This window comes from Quercus robur, chromosome 1, assembly GCF_932294415.1.
Source record: "Quercus robur chromosome 1, dhQueRobu3.1, whole genome shotgun sequence".
Lineage (NCBI taxonomy): Eukaryota > Viridiplantae > Streptophyta > Magnoliopsida > Fagales > Fagaceae > Quercus > Quercus robur.
In genome coordinates, this window is record NC_065534.1 from 7,408,419 (window position 1) to 7,428,781 (window position 20,363).

Below are 20,363 nucleotides of genomic sequence, written 5' to 3' on the forward strand. Positions count from 1 at the left end.
ATAAGGATTCATTTTTCTTTTACTATTTAAGAACTAGTATTAAAGCCTCGCAACCATAACACATACAACCTGTTTCTAGTTTAGTTTGTCTCCCTTTCCAAAGTAAGTTTTTGAATTTCTTTCCACAATAAGACAATGAGTTCCCATATATATATTATTCTAATACCCTCTGGTCTTTAAGGTAGTTGCACTTATATCCTCTAAACTGTCATTTAAGCCAATTTAATACATAAACTTTAGTACTATAACAAACAGACCGCTTTAACTTTTATTTGGGAAAGGATAATGGATAACCCTAAGGGTATTAGTTTAAAAAAATATTTTTAACAAATTTTTATAGGAAAAGAAAAAAAAAATTACATTTTTTATTTTATTTTATATATCCTATAAAAGTGGTATCCAAACTTTCCTGAAATGGTCATTAACAAATGCCCTAAGAGCCCTTTTATTTATGTGCTAAATTGGTTAAAATAAAAATTCAATAGGTGCAATGCATTTTTACCTGTATATGAGAGAGAGAGAGAGAGAGGGTGTTATTTTCTTATCAACAACAATGTCCAATTTCATGCGTTTACTAATTATTCTATTCTAAAATTCCATATTTACGACTCATGCACAACAATACGTATCTTGGCTTACTAATGTCTCCACACCCAAAAAAAAAAAAAAAAAAAAAAAAAAAAAAAACAGAGTATTGATGGTCCCAAATTTTCCACACTAACAAATACTATTGATAACCACAAATTGAAACATTGGGTTTACGATGCATAATCAACTACTATGACTAAACACGTGAGAATAAGATCTCCCAATTTGAAAAGAAATATTTCTTGGTTAAAATTAAATATTTTATATCTAAAGGTGGCCAACCATCCATACATAATGGTTGGTCAATAGTTACAACATCAGACGCCTTTATTTTCCTAATTTTTCTATGGAAAGAAGGTAATTTTCCTTACTAATTTTGACATGTTCATAGTTTGGCCTTACTGAGTGTGTCATTTAACGTAGTTTTCTTTTTGTTAATTTCCAATATAGTAAGCCTTTAAACACACAAAATCACACAAATTTTCACAAGCTAGATGATGACCTGCATGACCTTCACAATACTAATTTGGCCCACAGGTTTTCACAATATACAGAAGCTCAGTCAAGCAAGAGTGTATAGTGTTAGTGTGGCTTGAATTTTGCCACAAGCCCATAAGGCCCAACCAAGCCCAATTCGGCCATAAAATTGACCTAATACAAGTTGTATTAGGAATCCCACTCAGCCGACTTTATAAAGTAATATATATATATATGTGCTTTATTATATACGGCTAGTATGAAGAGAATTATATATAGAAAAATTCCAATTAACCTAGTGAGTAGCCGCATGAGAGAAAATAGAGAAAAGAGAGGCAGCCAGCTTCTATTCTTATTTTTTATGTGAGAGAGTGCTAGGGTGTAATTGGGAATTGGGTTTCTTGAGAGTGTTCTTGTGCACTATTGTATTTTCCCTGATAAAAGTGAAATCCATGCAACTCCGTGGACGTAGGCAAATTGCCGAACCACGTAAATATTGTCTTGTGCGTGTGATTATTTTCTTTGGCGTGTGTTTTCTCTATTTGTTTTGTTTCTCACAGGTTGGGAATTTTGGTGTAATTCCCTACATATAGTTTAGCCTCCTAAAGTTGGTCCCGTAGAAAAAGTCAAGGCCAGTGTAAAACTGGAAGAAGTACAAATAATTTTATAATGCCACTACTCATATAGAGAATTCAGCAGCTATTTTGCTTGGTCCTAAAATACCACCTGCTTTGCTTGGTCATCTCAATTTTCAAGCCTTATATCAACACGCACAGTGTTTGCTTGTTTGGTTTTTTTTTTTTTTTTTTTTTTTTTTGAGAAACCAGACTATCAGTAGCCTGGGCTTTTATTCCACAAGAAAAACAACTCAATGAATGTCAAAGATTACAAGAGAAGCGATGTCCTTAGGCATGAAATCAGTCCATACCCGAGTCTCCCTACAGTTCTTGGCTTTTTTGGCTAGTGCATCTGCTACAACGTTGCAGTGCCTAGTATTAAAAATAAATTCAACAGAAGAAAGAGCAGCAACTTGAGTTCGGATATCCTCGGGAATGTGGCCATAAGTCAAGTGATCTGTGCTGTCCAGATTAAGAGCTTGGATCATCTTTTTTTGGTTCTTGAGATAGTAAAAATGATCTTCTTCATTTTAAATGGATCTTTTAAATGGATCAATTTTGATAGTAATAGATAATTAATGAGTCCAATTCAAATACAGCTAAAAATTGGCTACCATATATTACTCCCTTAATTCTCTCCAATTCTCTCGAAAGTTACATATCAATGATTTAATTTGTTTATAAATCCCTACAATTTAGGTGATTTGTTGTAGGAAAATGCTAAAGGTACAACAGGTGTTACTACATAAAGTTTACAAACGGATGTGATTGGTGGATTTCATCCACCTAATAAATGAATGTTTGAAATATGTTTAGGTGATTGGTGACAGAAGCTTGTTAGTTTCGTGTAGTAAAAGTTTTAGTATCCTTAACATTATTTTTGTTGTAATTGCAAATCCCTAAATTGTGTTTGTAATGTTTACTATACAATTTCACAAAAAAGTTGATGAGGTAAGTTGTTACTTTTTTTTTGCTGAATAAAAAAAGAGGTCTCCGGTGTGGGCTCATCGACCCCATACCACGTGACAGTAATAGGTAATACCATATGTACCGCACATGCCTTGTTGGAGCGATCACTGGAACCGCTCCTCTTTAAGTGCAGAATGAGGACTCCTACCAGCAAGCCACACCCCCGTGCGGTAGATAAGTTGTTACTAGTTTTTATGTGGATTCACCACTTACATCGCTTTATTACCTACCATTATTTTAAATGATATAATCTCCTTCTTTTGTATTCCTTTAAATTTAATAATAATGATTCATAATAAATTTTAAAAATCGAAGTGTATAGACTATCATGTTAGTAATGTTACTCAAAATTTTAAATGACATGACAGTTTATACATTGAGAGAGAGAGAGAGAGAGAGAGAGAGCTGGATATCTATGAGTGAAACTGTCCCATATACTTGGTCCTCTACCCCCTTCATTTGCTGCACCTTCATACTGGAAATTTGAAAGAACACACATATGAACATAATAATATTGATCAAATGCTTGACATCTCAGGACATTTGTAGTAAAACTATGATATAAATTTACATAAAGAAAACTGTGACTTAGTTACCTGATAAGATGCCGATGCTGTCCCAAAAATGAAACCACTGGGAAAAACTGGTCCGGTTAAGTGAAGCAGTGTCATAGCTTGATGAAATAGCAATGCCATTAGTCAATAAGCCAAGAAGAATTAGGAGGCATAAGACTGCAAGGCCTTGATATGCCATGATTGACTCTGTTTTTATTTTTTTTATTTTTGTGGAGCACTACATAATCTAATTTATTTAAGGACATGCAATCTGTTAGTGATCATAGCTGTCCTTCAACTGATTGTTTGACATTGTACGTAAAATTATAGTCTATAGTCTATAGATATCCACAAGATTGAGAAAATTCCTCTAATTGGATTGATTAATTAGACCGTACAAGGACTTTGTTTATATACAATGAAAACAGAGCAAACCGTGATTAGCTTTTCGAAGTAACTTTTTCTCTCTTAATCTTCTCTCTCTAAACTGTTACAAACAACTAATCCTATCAAACTTAACAGTTTGGAACCGCGGCTATTAAACTATTAATACAACGTCCATGTGCCTCTCACGTTGTAGGATAAATAAATCTAAAACTGCAAAAAATTTAAGCAAGGAAAATACTAAATGGTTTAAGTGGTGCTTCAGTTTAAAATGTTGTGCCCACATGGATGGCCCAAGTAGCTTCAGTGGTCTCACGCCCCAGAATTCGGGTTTAAATGAGCCAGAGTAATGATACCGTGCCATATAAGCCATCTTTTTGTTCATAAAAAATTAAAAAAAAAAAAAAAAAAAAAAAAAAAAAAAAAAAGACGGTTGTTTTTAAGCCATTAATATGAGCTTCAGATCTGTGAATATTGATGAGGCTTATCTTGGATAGCAAGCCTGAGAACTGAGAGCTTTTGTTAAAAAGTCTGGTTATTGTGATTGAGAGGTAATATGTAGCAATTTGATCAATACACCTTCTTGGACTCTCTCTCTCACTACATGACAGTCCACCTCTATATGCTTGGTTCTCATGAAAAATTGGATCTCTCCAATGTCCAGTGCTACTCGATTGCCGTAGAATGACAAAGCTGGTTTAGAGTGATCAATCTGGAAATCTTTTAAGAGAGCTAAAATCCATGTTATCTCACAAACAGCTATTGCCATGCCTCAATATTCAGCATCTGTTGATGACCTAGAGACTATGGGATAGTTTATTTATTTATTTATTTCTAGATGCCCTGACCTCCCAACTCTTGATGTACTGCAAAACTTTATAACCAGCATCTAATAGCCATAGCAGTCTTCCAATTTGTTAGAGTTTTTTACTTTTTAGAGCCCGGTTACATGAATTAATCACCAATATTGTGCAAAATTAGAAGCAGCAAAAAAAATACCAAATAGCTAAAGTGTAACATTTATTGTTCTTATGCTCCTATTAAGTCATATTAGCATAGCATTTCTGTCAATTTGGTTCAGTTTAAACTATTTTAGAGAATGAACCGTTTGTAAGGAGTACTAAAAACAAATGTCAACCACAGTTTAATTTATTTATAAACTATCTTGCCTTATATAATAATTGAATGTCAAATACATATTATGTTTCCTTGAAGAAAAAAAAAAGGAAAAAAAGAAAAGAAAAAACCTTACAAAATTTAAAACACTTTTGAATATATAGATGGATTAATTTAGAAAATATAATATATTATATCAAGTAGTTATTAATATATGATACGTGTATAATGTGGTAAATGTACGTACGTCAATAATTTGGTATTATTCAAAAAAGTATGTACATTTTAAAAAGTCAGCAAAAAACAACGGAAACGGAGAAAGAACGTTATGTGCATAGTATGCGTACAATACGTTGACTTTTAAAAAAAAAAAAAGCGAAAACATGTCTTATATATTTTCTGATATAAATACAATAATTTGTGTGTTTCAGCCATATAGAAGGTTCTCAACAATTTAATTAATAAAGAAAATTATTTTTATAGCCATTAATAAAACAACAATAAAGATAATATTCATCCAAAAACTAATAATAAAAAATAAATGATCTTATTATATCACTTTGTTAAAAAATATTCACATTATTTAAAAAGAGTTTGAGACTAACACTTATAAATTAATCTCATCTATTATTTTTATTTTAAAATAAATTGATAAATTTTTCCTTGCATCATGCGGTTTGGGACTAATTATATTAATTACTTCAAGTTTTTTTTTTTTTTTTTTTTTTTTTTTTGAGAAGAATGCTGACTCCTTAAGTGGGATAAATGTTGGGGTGAGATGTGAGAAGAGACAGGGGTTGGGCCTAAAGCTTCTCGACCTAGAAACATTGTAATTTCAACTATGCTCAATACACCAGTAAAGGAGTCTATTTGGGATCGAGTACAATGTAAAATGTGACCCATATATGTGATCCAAACCATAGCCAAGTACTGGCCAGTCCACTGGGTGGCCTATTTTTGTGAAAGCAGGCAAGCAGCCAGATAAGATGATTCACAATGATTCTAAATTATGCTTATGCTTTTGGGACTCAAATTAGACTGCATTTGGAAACTACGTACATTGCTTCGCCCAAAGGAGAAACCAAACAATAGATGCTTTTATATATATAAAAGAAACATTCGAGTTTGTAAACAGTGACATTAATTTTATTTTATTTTAATTTATTGAATACAGATTACAGACATTATTTAAACATGAGTATATCCATAGTATCTATATAGTTCAACATGAGTATAGTCCTAAATTTGTCATCTTATGGCTTTAGGAATTTCTTAAACCAACGTGCAGACATTTTCGGATATCTTTTCAACCCATTTTTATAGTCTACATAGTTGATGCCAAACCGAACGGAATAACCTGCACCCCATTCAAAGTTGTCCAATAATGACCATGCAAAATATCCCTTCACATTAACACCATCCCTACATCAAAAAATAGATCAATTGGACTTTAGACATAACAACTTTCATAATTGTTAATACAACATATTGATATTATTAGTAATAATATAAAGTCATATTTGTATTAGATCCAAAAGAGAGAGGTCTTCTCAACTTACTTGATAGCCTTAAGAATATACTGAAAATGGCGATGGTAATAATCAATTCTATAGTTGTCTGCAAGGGCTTCCTTAAGCGACAATGTGTCATTATTGAACTCAGAAATCCCTATATTATAGTGGCAGATTATTAGATTCAAATGGAAATCAAACTGCCATTCCTTTCAAATTTTATATTTCTGGCTTGCACCATAACTTTATGTGACCATAATTGAAAAGTTCAAAAGAAAATTACCATTCTCGGTAATAAAAATTAGTGGATCATTGTACTTTGTCTTGGCGTATAATAGACTATCTCGAATTCCCCTGGGATAGACATGGAGCCAACTTGAAGCAGCCTGAAATGTCATTTTAAAGAAAAAATTTAAATTCAATAAGTATTCGGTATAAAACTCTCTTTACACACTAATGAAATGATGCCACAATATTTCTTTTTCTTTTTCAAATGGGAGAATAGAGAATACCGCTAACAATAACAAATTAACAACTTAAAATCCAATTCATACGCACCTCTGGACCGATGGGGATCCCATTACGCTCAGCTGCCACAATAAAAGAAAAAAGCATGGTCTTGTTAGTACGTATGAGTTACATAAGAAAATAGAAATCATAGATCCAAATGATTGAGTTCGAACAAGAAAGATTAGCTCGCAAATCTGTTAAGTAGCTTGGCTTTTCAGCTTTGGGTGCATCAGCTGCATAATTAGTAGTATAGTAGTTTAGCCCTAGAAAATCAAGTGACCCTTTTAATAGCTTGGATTGCTCTTTTGTGAATTTGGGTAATCGGTCGCCAACTAGAGATTGCATGCTATGTGGATAGTCACCATTTGTTAGGGGATCCATAAACCTGCCACAAGCCACGAAATTTTAAGTCTTTATTGAACCTACTATACTAAAAAAGCAAAGGATTTTTCTATTCTTTGTAAATAACTAGCAAATGGTGCAATAGATGTCCAAAACAAAGAGTTATGTAGTTTTAGTATACTTACCATCCAAACCTGAAATCATGGGCTCTTTGCGCAGCATCTTGGTCCTGCGTCGCGTTAGAGTATGGCACAACCCAGTCTCCAACTAGGGATATACCCATCAAGCCTTTCTGTGCTTGCTGCACATAGTGAAAGCTTGCTTATTTAAAGACACATTCAAGTCAAGCTAGTGGAATTGTATTTTTATCAACTTTTGACAAATTAATTCATATGCTTTCAACAAAAAAGTTAATGCTTTCAACAAAAAAGTTAATCCAATCCCACACAAATGGAAAAGATAAATGCTTACTCAATTACTAATCCTGAAAAACAAGTTTAACTTAGCAAATTTATCTAAGTTTATATTCACTGCAAATAGTATTAAATGAAGTACCTTCGATTGTCTTGTACCAAGTGCAATGCAACCATATTTATTGAATGGACTACAATTTTCAAAAAAAAAAAAGTAGTAAAATAAGCATAAAATAGTTTGGTATAGGGAACCTGATACTTTTTCCTGTACACTTCAACCGCAGATGCATGAGCAAGAAGTTGATTATGTGATACCAAATACGGTTCTGTTCCAGAATCTCCACCAGTGCAATTTTTCTTTTGCCAACTAGAACACCGACCTGGGGCTGAATCCCCTGTAACATAACCACCATTGGAGTAGCTCAATGGTTCATTTAGTGTGATCCAATGCTTGACACGATCACCAAATTCTTTATAGCAAAGCTCAGCATAATCCCGAAAATCATCCCTAAACATATACATGCAAAAGTCTCCAAACTATTTAATAACTGACATTAGCTAACTATGTTTGCATTTATACGTTAGCACATCATTTATAGCATTCAGTTATAGATCTAGAAGGCCTAACTATACAAATAGGAAAAAACTCTTTTTTAATATTATTTAAATCCAATAGTCAGGGGGAAAGGAGATTTGAACTTGAATATCTCCAATTTCTAATAGAAATACCAAAAGGTGTCAACTAATTGAGCTATAAAGCTCTTGGCATTTGAGAATGGATAATAATAATAATAGAGCAAGATTTAGGTACAGTACTTAGGTGCTATTCCTTAGGTTTCCCTCTTAAAATGCTAAGTGATTGCTACAAATAATAATAATAATAATAATAATGCTAAGTGATTGCTACAAATAATGACTAAGTTACAAATTAATGAAACACTTTCTAACTTAACAGTTTTTCAATTCAACTTGTAAATTCCTCGTTTCTCATTTCAATCCTTTATTTTTATTATGTTTTCAATGCAGTCATTCCATCAAAATTTGTCCAATCTCACTCTTTGTTTTAATATTTTCATTTTTCAAAAAGATATCATTTTAGAGCATCCACATCAGTGAATGCAAAATTCTCGTCTATTTTACACGGAAAAACCTACTTTTTTTATTTTACACACCCATTTTTACAAAACACTCACATCAGTTTATCTATTCTACACATTAATTCAATAAAATATTCATTCTTTTACAATTTTTTATTATTCCCTCCCTCGTTGCCCCTTTCTCTTACAGACCCACAGTTTGTCACTACCAACGATCACTCCACACCCAACCACCATCATCACCACCCAGCCACCATCACCACCCAACCACCATCATCAAGGAAAACCCACTCAATCCCAAACCCATTAATCACCCGCCCAACCCGAAACTCAGTCAAGCCAAATCATCACCCACCCAATTGGCGGCAAGATCATCAAAACCCACCAATGAACCAGAAAAGCCAAGCCGATCAAGATCAAAACCCATCGACTCACACCCACAATCAACCAAAAAACCAAAGAAAAAAAAAAAAAAAAAAAAAACCAGCAACCAACAGATCGGAGTGAGATCGAGGCCTCTAGCCTAAGCAAGATTGACGCCTCGCAGCACCGCCACCACCTAGTGACAACCGCCGGCCTCAAGCTCAACCAAAAATAGATCAAAACCCACGAGATTCTAGGCGATAGACCCGTCAGAGAACTCTGTTCGTGTTGTAGGCGATGGACTCGTCCGGCAACTCGGCTTGCTCGACCTCGTTCTCATCGGCGGCGATGGCAATCGGCAGAAGCTGGAGGAAGAAAAATTGATGAGATGAAAGAAAGAGAGAGCTATACTATGCGCTTGAGAGAGAGTGAGAGTGAGAGCAGAGACGAGACAAGAGAGAGATAAAACTATTTAAAAATTAAATACACATGCTACAGTGCCCGTGTAAATTTACACGGGTACTGTAGCTCGTTGAAAAATTTAAAAGACTTTACACATTTTTAAACAGACTGATGTGGAGTGTTTTTCGGTTCAAAATGTGTAAAAGTGGTCGAAATGTTTATTTTACACATTTATAAAAAAGCTGATGTGAATGCTTTTAGTGGAGCAAATTGGACAGAAGGGCTATACTAGGAACAGAAAGAAGTAAATAACTCTTTATAGGACTATATTAAAAACAAAAGGAAGTCAAGTGTCTTATTTGAAATTGTATGGTAATATTACATTAATGTATCATATCATGATCTCACAGGAAAAAAAAAAAAAAAAAAAAAAGATCAATTATAAATTCTTGACAAATTATATCAAACCCAATAATTCCGTAAGGCAGTGATCTAGCAACTTCACAAATAAGTCATTAACTAAAAATAATAATAATCACAATCATCCCCCCCACCCCCGCGATTCCTTAACTTCAAAATGGGCCATCAATTTAAATTTTACACATCATAATCACTATAAAACTTATGAAAAGTATACTAATTAGAATTCAAATGAGTAAAATGGTCGATCATAATGTAAATTAACCACTTACACAATATGAGGACTCAAAAAACCACCATACTCATCTTCCAATGCTTGGGGAAGATCCCAGTGGAAGAGGGTCACAAAGGGGAGTATACCTGCATTCAGTCATTGCAAACAACTATGAATTAATAGTGCATGCATGATTAGTTGATGACATATGATGGAATTTAAGAATCATTCATGACCTCTGTCTAGGAGCTTATTGATTAGTTTGTTGTAGTATTTGATTCCTTCCCTATTCACACCTCCAAATAGTTTTCCTTCTGAAATTAGTCCCAAAAATGAGATTGTTAGGAACATAATATGGTCACAAAACAATAGCTATTCTATTCCAGCTTAAGATGTGTACTTGATGTACCCATTTTATGTCATTGTCATTAGATGGATCTAACCTTTTATGGGATTATGAAAAGGATAATCTTACTTGGCAGTACTCGAGACCATGAGATTGAGAATCTATATGCATCTAAGCCCATCTTTTTCATAATTCGAACATCTCCCTGCAATGTATAATCAAATAAAAGCATATTGTTTGAAAATTTTGAATGAGGATTTCTTATATTTAGATTATCTTGTATTTGGTTGGATATGCTGAATAATTAGGGGGGAAAAAAAAGCACGTGGAAAACATTATTTTTTTATAAGTACATGTAGCAAACATAATTGGAACCTAAAAATGTTTTTTAAAAAAAGTCAAAACACGAGTTAATTAGCAGCACATGCTCGCATATACACACACATATATAACTAGTGGACAGACAATGACAAGGAGGAATTGCCCCAATGACTCTGAGTTATTTTTAGGTACTTCCGGAGTATGGTGAACGATGCTTCCTCTTATTACATTCGTAGTGGGGTCCATTCATTATATTCATCTTAAGATCCCTTATAAATTCATTATATTCATCCTAGGATCCATTATAAATGTGACAATAGTAAACACCATATAACCATACTCCAGAAATACCTAAAATGCTTTTCCAATGACTTCTGAAAAGGTTTCAAAGTACGAATTTTAGCTGAACTCCTATTAAATGCTTTTCCAGTTTGCCCCCACTGTAAGAGAAAAACAAAAAGCTGTCCCTAAAATAGCTCGGAGTTCTGATACCCAAAAAAGGGGAAAAGGTTACACAACATTAAGCATTTCAATTCACGGCATTACGAATGTTTATCCCACATTTTTTTTCTTTTTTATTTATGTATATTCAATCAGTGGTGGGTCCTATATTTTATACAAAATAAATAGTAATAATAATAAAAAATTTACTAATGTCCACTATTTTTTTTCTTATTCATCTCTTGATATTTCAATTTCAAACTTTGGGTCTGGGTTTCTGCCGTGAACCCGAATTTAAATACTTTAAATATAGAGAACAAAATGGTTGAATTCTATATATATATATATATATATATATATTTTTTTTTAAAGCAATCAAGGCAAAAGACATGTATATAACTTTAAAGGTATAATGCTATACTCTCAACACTTATACATTAATTTATTTTCTCAATTTATTTTAAGAAATTCAATTAGATATCTAAACTTTATGTATTTAGCTTAATATATTTCTTTGATTGTTAGTAACTATAAATTGAATTTTTTTTTTTTTTGTTTTAATATGAAATATATATTTGTAGTTAATTGAAATTACAGAGAATCCTGAGCATAATAATGACTTTGAATCAAATTCTAAAAAAGATCATATATAATTGGTTTATCTTCTTAAAGAAAAATATTTTCATTAAATTTTGCTCCCTTAAATTGAAATCTTGGCTCCATCAGTGGCAATTCTAAGAATTTTATTTAGGGTAAACCTAAATTATACAAAATCTAATAAAAAAAGAACTTCATACGTTGACCAAAAAAACATACGCAAATACATAAAAAAATCTTACAATTTCCTTCTACGATTTTATTTTAAAATTGTTGCATACTAGTATCATTATCAATGTTGTAAGCTACACATCTTTCAAAATTTTAGTTTGTAAGGGCCTAATATATTGTTAAGGGGAACAAAGTTTAAAAACAAAATTTGACTACAAATTTAGTTGTCTCGCTAAACAAATTAATATGACTATATATTTTTTAAATCTAACTGTCGAATTACATGTTATTTATGTTTTTAAAACACATGTCAAATTTCATGTTAATCGGATGTTATTTACTATTCAATCCATAAATTTATTTTTTTATGCATAATTTTAGACTACCAAAAATCGAATTTAAGTATTTGATTGATGAAAACTATCGATCTTTGATCTTATTGAAATTTTGCAAGTATAGAAAATATAAGAAAAAAATGTAATCTAATTGTAGATTTGTCAAAATTCACATCCATTAAAAAAATATTTTAAGTGAAGTTGCAGCCTTAGTCTACAACCAAGCTTATTGCCAAATTTTGTCCGAAGTTTAACTATATTGGGCCTAAAAAAAATTTAGGTTGGTTACAAAATTTTTTAAAAGGTAAAAAAGTCATAAATTTTTAAAATTTATATATAGTAATTACATTTTTCCTAAGTTAGGGTGGTTCTGTGAACACCCTAACTTCAATGTGGAGCCACCTATGGGCTCCATGACAAGAACCCCGGTTATTCTTATAAAGAAAACAAAACTATGCAATTATGCTGCAAGACTTGGTAATTATGAGCTAATTAATATGAGTATTTTCCTTTCTAATTTTTATTATGAACACGGATCAATATATATACCTTGTAGTGATGATATTGATCGACAGCTACGTCTCCATTGCTTCCATTCACTATCCTTTCTGCAATTTCATTGAAAGGATTTTTTTTTTTCCCTTTTACTATTTAAGAACTTGTAATTAGAGGCATAAGAAAAATTGAACTAGTATTTAAGACAACCATAACATATATACAACTTATTTCTAATTTGGAATTTGTTACGGAAGAAAGGAAGGAACAGGAAGAAAAATGAAGAAAAATAAATACCAAAGACAACCATTATATTAATGTTGTTGACTTGTTGTTCTTTCTTTCTTTCTTTTTTTTCTTTTTTCTTGAGAATTTTTGTTTGTTCTTTTTAAATATCAATTGGGGATAAGTATTCTCAAACTCCATCATAGATCTTGTTAAAACCAAATAAATGGTGTAGAATCTGTAGATAATGTTAGGTCATTAACATTTAAATAAACACTAGTATCAAATCTTTACCATACAATTTCATAATAAAGCCAAGGATGCAAGTTGTTACTACTTTTCATTTGGTTTCACCAATTATATTACTTTATTACTTAACATCATTTTAAGAGAAATGTTACATCTATAACATTTTTACAGTACATTCACAACAAATCCTAAAGTGGTAGATTGTTATTGGTTATTATAGGTGGGCCAAAAAGTAATATAAGTTGTTAATTCAAATTAGAAGCAATAACAACTTATTATCTATAACTTGTTATGAAAATATTATGGACGTAGCATTTCTTTTATTTTAAATAACAAAAACAGCTAATTTTATATTCCTTTAAATTTAATAATAATGATTTATAATAAATTTTATAAATCTAAAAGTATATTTACTATCATATTACTCAAAATTTTAAGTAACATGACATTTGGTACAATGTTGGAGAGAGAGAAAGAGACCTGGATGTTCATGAGTGTAAGTGTCCCATATATTTGGTCCTTTACCATCTTCATATGCTGCACCTTCATACTGGAAATTTGAAAGAACACGAATTTGCAAATAATAATATTGATCTTATGCTTGACATCTCGGGACATTTGCTGTAAAAACTATAATACAAATTAACATAGAGGAAATTGTGACTTTGTTACCTGATAAGCCGCTGCTGCTGTCCCAAAAATAAAACCTTCGGGAAAACTGGTCCGGTTGAGTGAAGCAGTATCATAAGCACTGCCATGGCTTGAAGAAACAGCAATGATATTAGTCAATAAACCAAGAAGAACTAGGAGGCCCAAGACTGGATAGCCTTGTGATGCCATAATCGATTTTGGATTTTTTTTGTGTGTAGAGCTAGGTATTATCTGCTGGTTTTTTTTTTATTTATTTATAAAGGAGCATTACATATCTTATCTATTTAGAAAAGATAAAAATAGAGATGAAAAAAAAAAAAAAAAAAAAAAAAGAGAGAGGAAAAGGACAGGCAATATTAGTCAACATAGCTGTCCTTCAACTGATTGTTTGACACTGTACATAGGACTATAGCTATCCTCCAAAATACAATGTCACTTTGATTAGCTTGAGAAAATTTCTCTGATTGGATTGATTAATTATTCTGTAAAATGATTTTTATTTATTTATTTATTTATATATATACAGTAAAAACAGAGGAAATTGTGATTATCTTCTCTAATAGGTAATCCTAACAAACTTAGCAGCCTGGACCCATGGGTATTAGAATAAATCTAAAGCTGTTGGGGAAAAAATCCTAAATCCCCTCAATATTTATGTGTGAATTAAAATTAATGACTACCAGGCATTAGTAATATTATGGAAAAAAAAAAAAAAAAAATTCAGCAAGTACCATGTAAACACAACTACACAAGAACACCAAATCTTACATGGAAAATCCTTCAACATAAAGGGAAAAACCACGAAGCAGCTTTGAAAAATATCCACTATAAAATAGAGATTACAACTATTAAGTTTACGCTAGACTTGAGTTCACAGTAAATTGAATACACAACAAATTAAATCTCAAGGAGCAAATACAATCTTACCATAAAGCCAATAGCAAGATCTTCCTCTGAATACTCTTACTCTCCATGGTTGTAGCATTCAAAAATTCCATGAGAACTTTACTAATTTATCTTCCTTGTGTGTAACTTGAGTATAAAAAAATGTCTCATTTTTCTTTTTCACCCTCTCACGCTCTCAAAGTGTATTTCTTTATCTCTTCGGATTGCACATCTCGAGCTGAAGCTCTCTCTTTCTCTGTGTTTCTTGCTCATTCTGGAACTCACACAAAGTAGCCAAAATGGCTATCCGTTTTGTTTCAACTTCCCACAAGGCCGAAAGCCTTTCTTTTCTTTTTGGCTTCTTGTTCTTTTTCTTCAGCGTGTCCAACACGCTTTGCTTCACTTCTCATTAAGTCAGACTTCTGACAAAGACAAGAGTGACATGCTCATTAAATGAGGTCTTGACAAGGCATGTGGGCTGGATCCACACGGTGCTTTGCACCCAACAAAAACTACTAACAATTTAAGAAAAAAACCAAACGGCTTTCATTTAACCATTATCTTCTTTCTTTGTTAATCTTTGACAAACATAGCTTTCTCTCTTGAAAAAACATTTGACAGCAAATTTAAACATAGCTTTGTTCATTATTTAACTCATCTATTTCAAGATTGCTATTTCCAACCTATTTCTGGAATCGCCTCTAGATCTCAATCACTTATATAAATTCAAAAAACATTTGACAGCAAATATAAACTGAAATCCTAGCTAATTCAATAGTAAAAATAATCCAAATTTGTAGACATTAAAAAAAAATAAAAATGGAAGCAGAGTTCAATATAATGAGACTCATATGGAAGTGGAACTGTTGACCTTGCAGAGAGTAAGAGGCAGGCAAACTTGACGGACACTCAACAAGGAAAAATAGGTTGTATATTTCATCAATGCTGAATTCGATGTCACTATGATATGGTGTGTAAAGTTGTGATTTACAACTATATTTTATGTTGGTTTTATTCCAGGACAAAAGTGCTGTAATTGCTTTAATTTTATTCCTTGTATTTTGTGAGATTTTATTGTATTGGGTTTAGTATTAAGTTGATGAAGAATTGAGTATGTATTGGATGAACAAGTGGATTTCACGAGTGTCTCGCTAGAAACTAACCTGCGAAAGAGCCACGTGAGAAGCACATGCTGGAAGCTGAAGAGTCATGCCAAGTTGTCAGTTTCTACAACACACACACCCATCTTTTAGGGAGAAAACTACTTATCCTTAGTGAGAAATCATTCTAATCTCTTCTCCTTCCCTCTCCCATTGTCATGCCTTGAGAGGAGATTTGTAACCAAACATAACTCATACCTTTTTAGCATGTAGAGAGTGTTTTGGAGCTTGGGAAGTTTTGGGGATTTGCCAAAAGAAGTCGATGAGGCTTGGCAGATGCAATCGAGCGTATTGCAGGATTCGAAAAACTAGAGAAAACATGACTCCAAAAAGTCCGTTGGTACCAAGAGCTTGGAGGGCTTAAGTACATTGAGTAGATTAGGCTTTAAGGGTCTTTTGTTATTCGCATTCTCTAACTTTATTTTCTAGTGAATCGATTTCGATTTGGAAAGTCGCGGAGAGGTTTTTCACCAAGTTCTTTGGTTTCCTCTTCAATAACACGTCTTGGTGTTATCTTGTGTTTGCATCTCTCTTCCCTTACTCTTGTGCTTTACTTTTATTTTTTGTTGTTCATGTTTATGCACTAGAGTAGTATCGGTTCATTGCGCACATTTAATCTTGTTCCGCACTTTGATTAAGTAAGAGTAAAAGTAATCTAGCCGTAATTTTTAATTGAGGGTCTAAACAAGCTCTTGTGTTTTAACACAAATCTAAGCTTTCATGGTGCATAGAAGAGGACCATGTGATAGGATTAAAGACTGGGGGAGATTGACTATCATTGAAGGAAAGTTTGTAACGGTGATGGTGGCTAGGTATAGGAGAAGAAGACCTAATTAGCCTTTAAAGATTACTTCAACGCTCAATGTTGCCAACTTGCCATAATGAAAACCAATATTGTAAACAACCAGGTTCTTGTTTTGGAGGAGATGAAGAATTTTAAATTATAATCATTTTAAGATTTTTAATCCCCTTAAAAATTATAAGAGAAGCAAGTCATGATGATTTTTACTTTATCACAGAAAACTTTAGATTAGGACAAACACATGACGAGTATTAGAATCCATAAAATGATCCAAAATTTGCATGATTATGTTGAATCCAATTGCTACAAATCACTCAAATTTTGTATGATTATCTATTGTTTCAATCTAAAAAATTTCTACAACTTTATAGGCTCAATTGAGTTGGAGTCAAGGAAACTTAAACTTCACTTCTAAGGCTCAATCGGTTGAGGAATTGAGGCTAGAGTCGATCCTATAGAAACTCTTTTTTTCTTGAGCTGTTTTGCAATCTTTGGGTCTTCAACTGGATCTTAAATTGCCACTTTAAGACACATGAGAACTCATGATTAGATTCATAATTTATCACATTTGTGCATAGCAAAGAAGTTCACTAATACACCGGTCCAAGAAAGTTATTGGAGCTGTAGTTGGATAACTCAGTATGTTTTACCATAGTTAGGTACTTTAGGATTGGGTATATTCCTTATATTTGTAACCTCAATCTTTCTTAGTAGATTCTTAAAGTTGATGGTTGCCATAAACCACTCATGGGGTTTTTTGCTTTAGGGTTTTCCTTATTATGACCATATCTTTGTGTCTTGAAATTTACTTTTCCATTGCATGAAATTGAGTTTGGCGATATGATTGTGCCTAATACAATATAATTGCATAGTTTAACTAATTTAATCAACATAGATAATTGATTAAAATTATTTGGGATCAACACTTTCAACCCAACAGCTAGTATCATAACTTTATGTGACCATAATTGGATTGTTCAAAAGTGAAAGTTCAAATAGTGTGTAAAACACTAATGAATATTTATGTAAGGCTAAATTTTATCAACCATCTTGTTGGCTTTATTCTGTGCCAAATTTGCTTGTATTTTAGCAATTAGTAACCCTGTATTTAGGTGTGAATTATGTAAGGGTAGTGAGTGAGAGAGTGTGAAGAAATGCTCAAGATTGTGCAAGGATGTAGAGACTCGCAGCTAGACTCGCAGGTGACTCGCGACTGGCAAGCCGCCAAAGTTGGCACACGTGTGGAGCATGCAGGGAAGCTGAAGAGTCATGCCAGCTGTTGTACTACAGGACAAAAGTCCCAGGCTGGCCAAGTCGTTAGCTTGCGGCTTGAACTCACAACTCAGCCCAGTCGCGAGGTCAAGTCTCCAAACGACCCTGTTTGGAAAAAACTAACTTTTCACATTTCTTCTCACCCTACTATATATAGACCCTTATACCCACGATATTCATAGAGCTTTCAGAGAGAATTTTGAGAGAGAAACTCTAGAGAAAAATAAAATTGATTCATCCACAATCCTCACATAGAGACTCTTCAAATTCCTCTACTCTTTTCCTTTCCATTGTCAAATCCTTGAGAGGTACATTACCAAAACCTTTCTCACCATACCCATATCTGTGAGAAGACCATTTGGTATTTGGGAAGCAGCTAAGAAGGGACCAATCTCATATTAGTTAATGCTATGGTCAAGTAGCAGAATCCGGTAAGTTAAAGAAGAAATAGGTTCGGCGTAACCTCGTTGGAGTAGGAGCTTGGAGGGCTTAGGTACATTGGGTAGATTAGGCTTGGAGGGTCTTTTGCTATTCATGTATCCCAACTACATTCTTTAGTGGATTGTTTACCACTTGGAGGGCAGCGGAGAGGTTTTATGCCGAGGGCTTCGGTTTCCTCTTCGATAACACATCGAGTGTTGTCCTTATGTTTGCATCTCTCTTCCCTTAATCTTTTCCATTTAATTTTTGCTGTGAATGTGATTTTATTTTGTTTAGATTGTTTATCAATTCTATTTTAAGCTTATGTTCATATTTCGCACATTAATTGTTTGACATTAAACTTGAATTGATAATTTGTAAATTGGGGGGTCTAAACGTTCATAGTGTTTTATACACTAATTGAACTTTCAGTTTAGACCCCCAATTTCAAATTTATCCAACACAAGCTTATACCCAAACAATAGATGTGCGGAATAATAAGTACAAGCAAAAACTCAAACAAATAAACAACTCTACACCATAATTAATCACAACATAGCAACAATTAAAGTTAGAGAGTAAGGCTTAGAGAGATGCAAACACAAGGATAACACCGGCACATGTTATCAAAGAGGAAACTGAAGAACTCGACGAAAAACCTCTCCGCCGCCCTCCAAGCGGTAAAATGATCCACTAAAGAATAAAGTTAGGATACGCAAATAGAAATAGACCCTCCAAGCCTAATCTACCCAATGCACCTAAGCTCTCCAAACTTCTTGCTCCAACAAGGTTAAGCCTAACTGTGTCTTCTTTAGTTTTCCGGATCCCGCAATAAGCTCATTGCATCAACCAAGTAAATTGGTCATTTCTAAACTGCTTCCCAAGTATCAAAATTCCTCCTCACTAATATGGGTATAGTGAGATAAGGATTTGGCTAATAAACCTCTCAAGGGTATGTCAATGGAGAGGGTGAGAGTAGAGGAATTTGGAAAATCAAATGTCTAATATTGTGGATGAGTCAATTATGGTTTTCTTTAGGATTTCTTTTTCAAAATTTTTTTTGGAAGCTCTACACATTTTGTGGGTATAAGGGTATTTATAGTAGTGTACATGAGGAATGTGAAATGTCATTTTTCTACAAAACATGGCATTCTGGTGACTCACTCTCGTGACTAAAATGAGTCACAAGTTTGAGTTGTGAGTTAACTGTCAGGCTAGACTGTACTTTTTATCCTATAGTGCTCCAGCTATCATGATCCTTCAGCTTCCTGCATGCTTCACACGTGTGACATTTTGGCGAGTTGTCAGTCGCGAGAAACCTCCAAATGCACATACACTTGAATTTCTTCACACTCTCTCACACATAACCCTTACATAATTCCCACCTAAATACAAGGTATCTAATTATTGAAATACAAGCAAATTTGGCACAAAATAAAGCGAACACATGATTGAATAAATTCAACCTTATAAAAAGAAAGTACATTCTCACTAATATAAATTAGTGAGTTATGGTACTTTTTCTTTGTGTATAATAGAAGGTCTCATATTCCTCTCTCTTTTTTTCTACAAAAAAAAAAAAAAAAAAAAAAAAGACAGCCAATCTGTAGCCTCCTGAAAATGTCATTTTCAAGAAAAATGGAATTTGTTATAAGAATATCAAAGAAATGTTCCAAAAAACATAATTACAATTTGTGAAGTGCCACCACTATTTTTGTTAGCCAACATCGTATGAGAGAAAAGAGAATAATGCTTTCCAATAGTTCAAATATATTTTCTAGCCAACATCTAATTAGAGAAAAGAGAACGATGCTCTCCAATAGTACATATGTTTTTTTTTTAGGGTGAAATTTATCTATTTTAGATTCTAAATAACTTTCAATAAATATCTCTTATACATGAAACCAAATGCAAAGTAAACCAACCAAGCGCTTTACGAATTTTTAATACCCATGTCAACGACATATATAATAATAGTAATAATAATAATTTATATCTATATAATATCTAATAGCT

General features: G+C 32.9%; 2 protein-coding genes across 4 annotated transcripts in view; both read right to left on the reverse strand.

Moving 5' to 3' along the window:
• Window positions 1-15,039, reverse strand: part of LOC126718443 (beta-glucosidase 12-like) — a 91,623-nt gene extending 76,584 nt beyond the window's left edge. Inside the window, exons 1-15 of one of the 3 annotated variants that reach the window (XM_050420642.1) lie at window positions 14,736-15,039; window positions 14,577-14,633; window positions 13,830-13,917; window positions 13,638-13,707; window positions 12,738-12,796; window positions 10,453-10,528; window positions 10,214-10,291; window positions 10,036-10,123; window positions 7,734-7,989; window positions 7,254-7,369; window positions 6,900-7,111; window positions 6,775-6,806; window positions 6,500-6,602; window positions 6,265-6,373; window positions 5,784-6,127 (exon numbers count right to left, since the gene is read on the reverse strand). In XM_050420642.1, coding sequence (XP_050276599.1) covers window positions 5,959-6,127; window positions 6,265-6,373; window positions 6,500-6,602; window positions 6,775-6,806; window positions 6,900-7,111; window positions 7,254-7,369; window positions 7,734-7,989; window positions 10,036-10,123; window positions 10,214-10,291; window positions 10,453-10,528; window positions 12,738-12,796; window positions 13,638-13,707; window positions 13,830-13,917; window positions 14,577-14,633; window positions 14,736-14,806 — 1,584 coding nt within the window. In that variant the 5' untranslated portion in view covers window positions 14,807-15,039 and the 3' untranslated portion in view covers window positions 5,784-5,958. Of the gene's footprint in view, window positions 1-5,783; window positions 6,128-6,264; window positions 6,374-6,499; window positions 6,603-6,774; window positions 6,807-6,899; window positions 7,112-7,253; window positions 7,370-7,733; window positions 7,990-10,035; window positions 10,124-10,213; window positions 10,292-10,452; window positions 10,529-12,737; window positions 12,797-13,637; window positions 13,708-13,829; window positions 14,058-14,576; window positions 14,634-14,735 lie in introns of those variants that run through there. The other 2 variants (XM_050420665.1, XM_050420657.1) reach the window with 2 other exon arrangements.
• Window positions 1-20,363, reverse strand: part of LOC126718520 (beta-glucosidase 12-like) — a 107,314-nt gene that overhangs the window by 54,021 nt on the left and 32,930 nt on the right. The window lies entirely within an intron of this gene.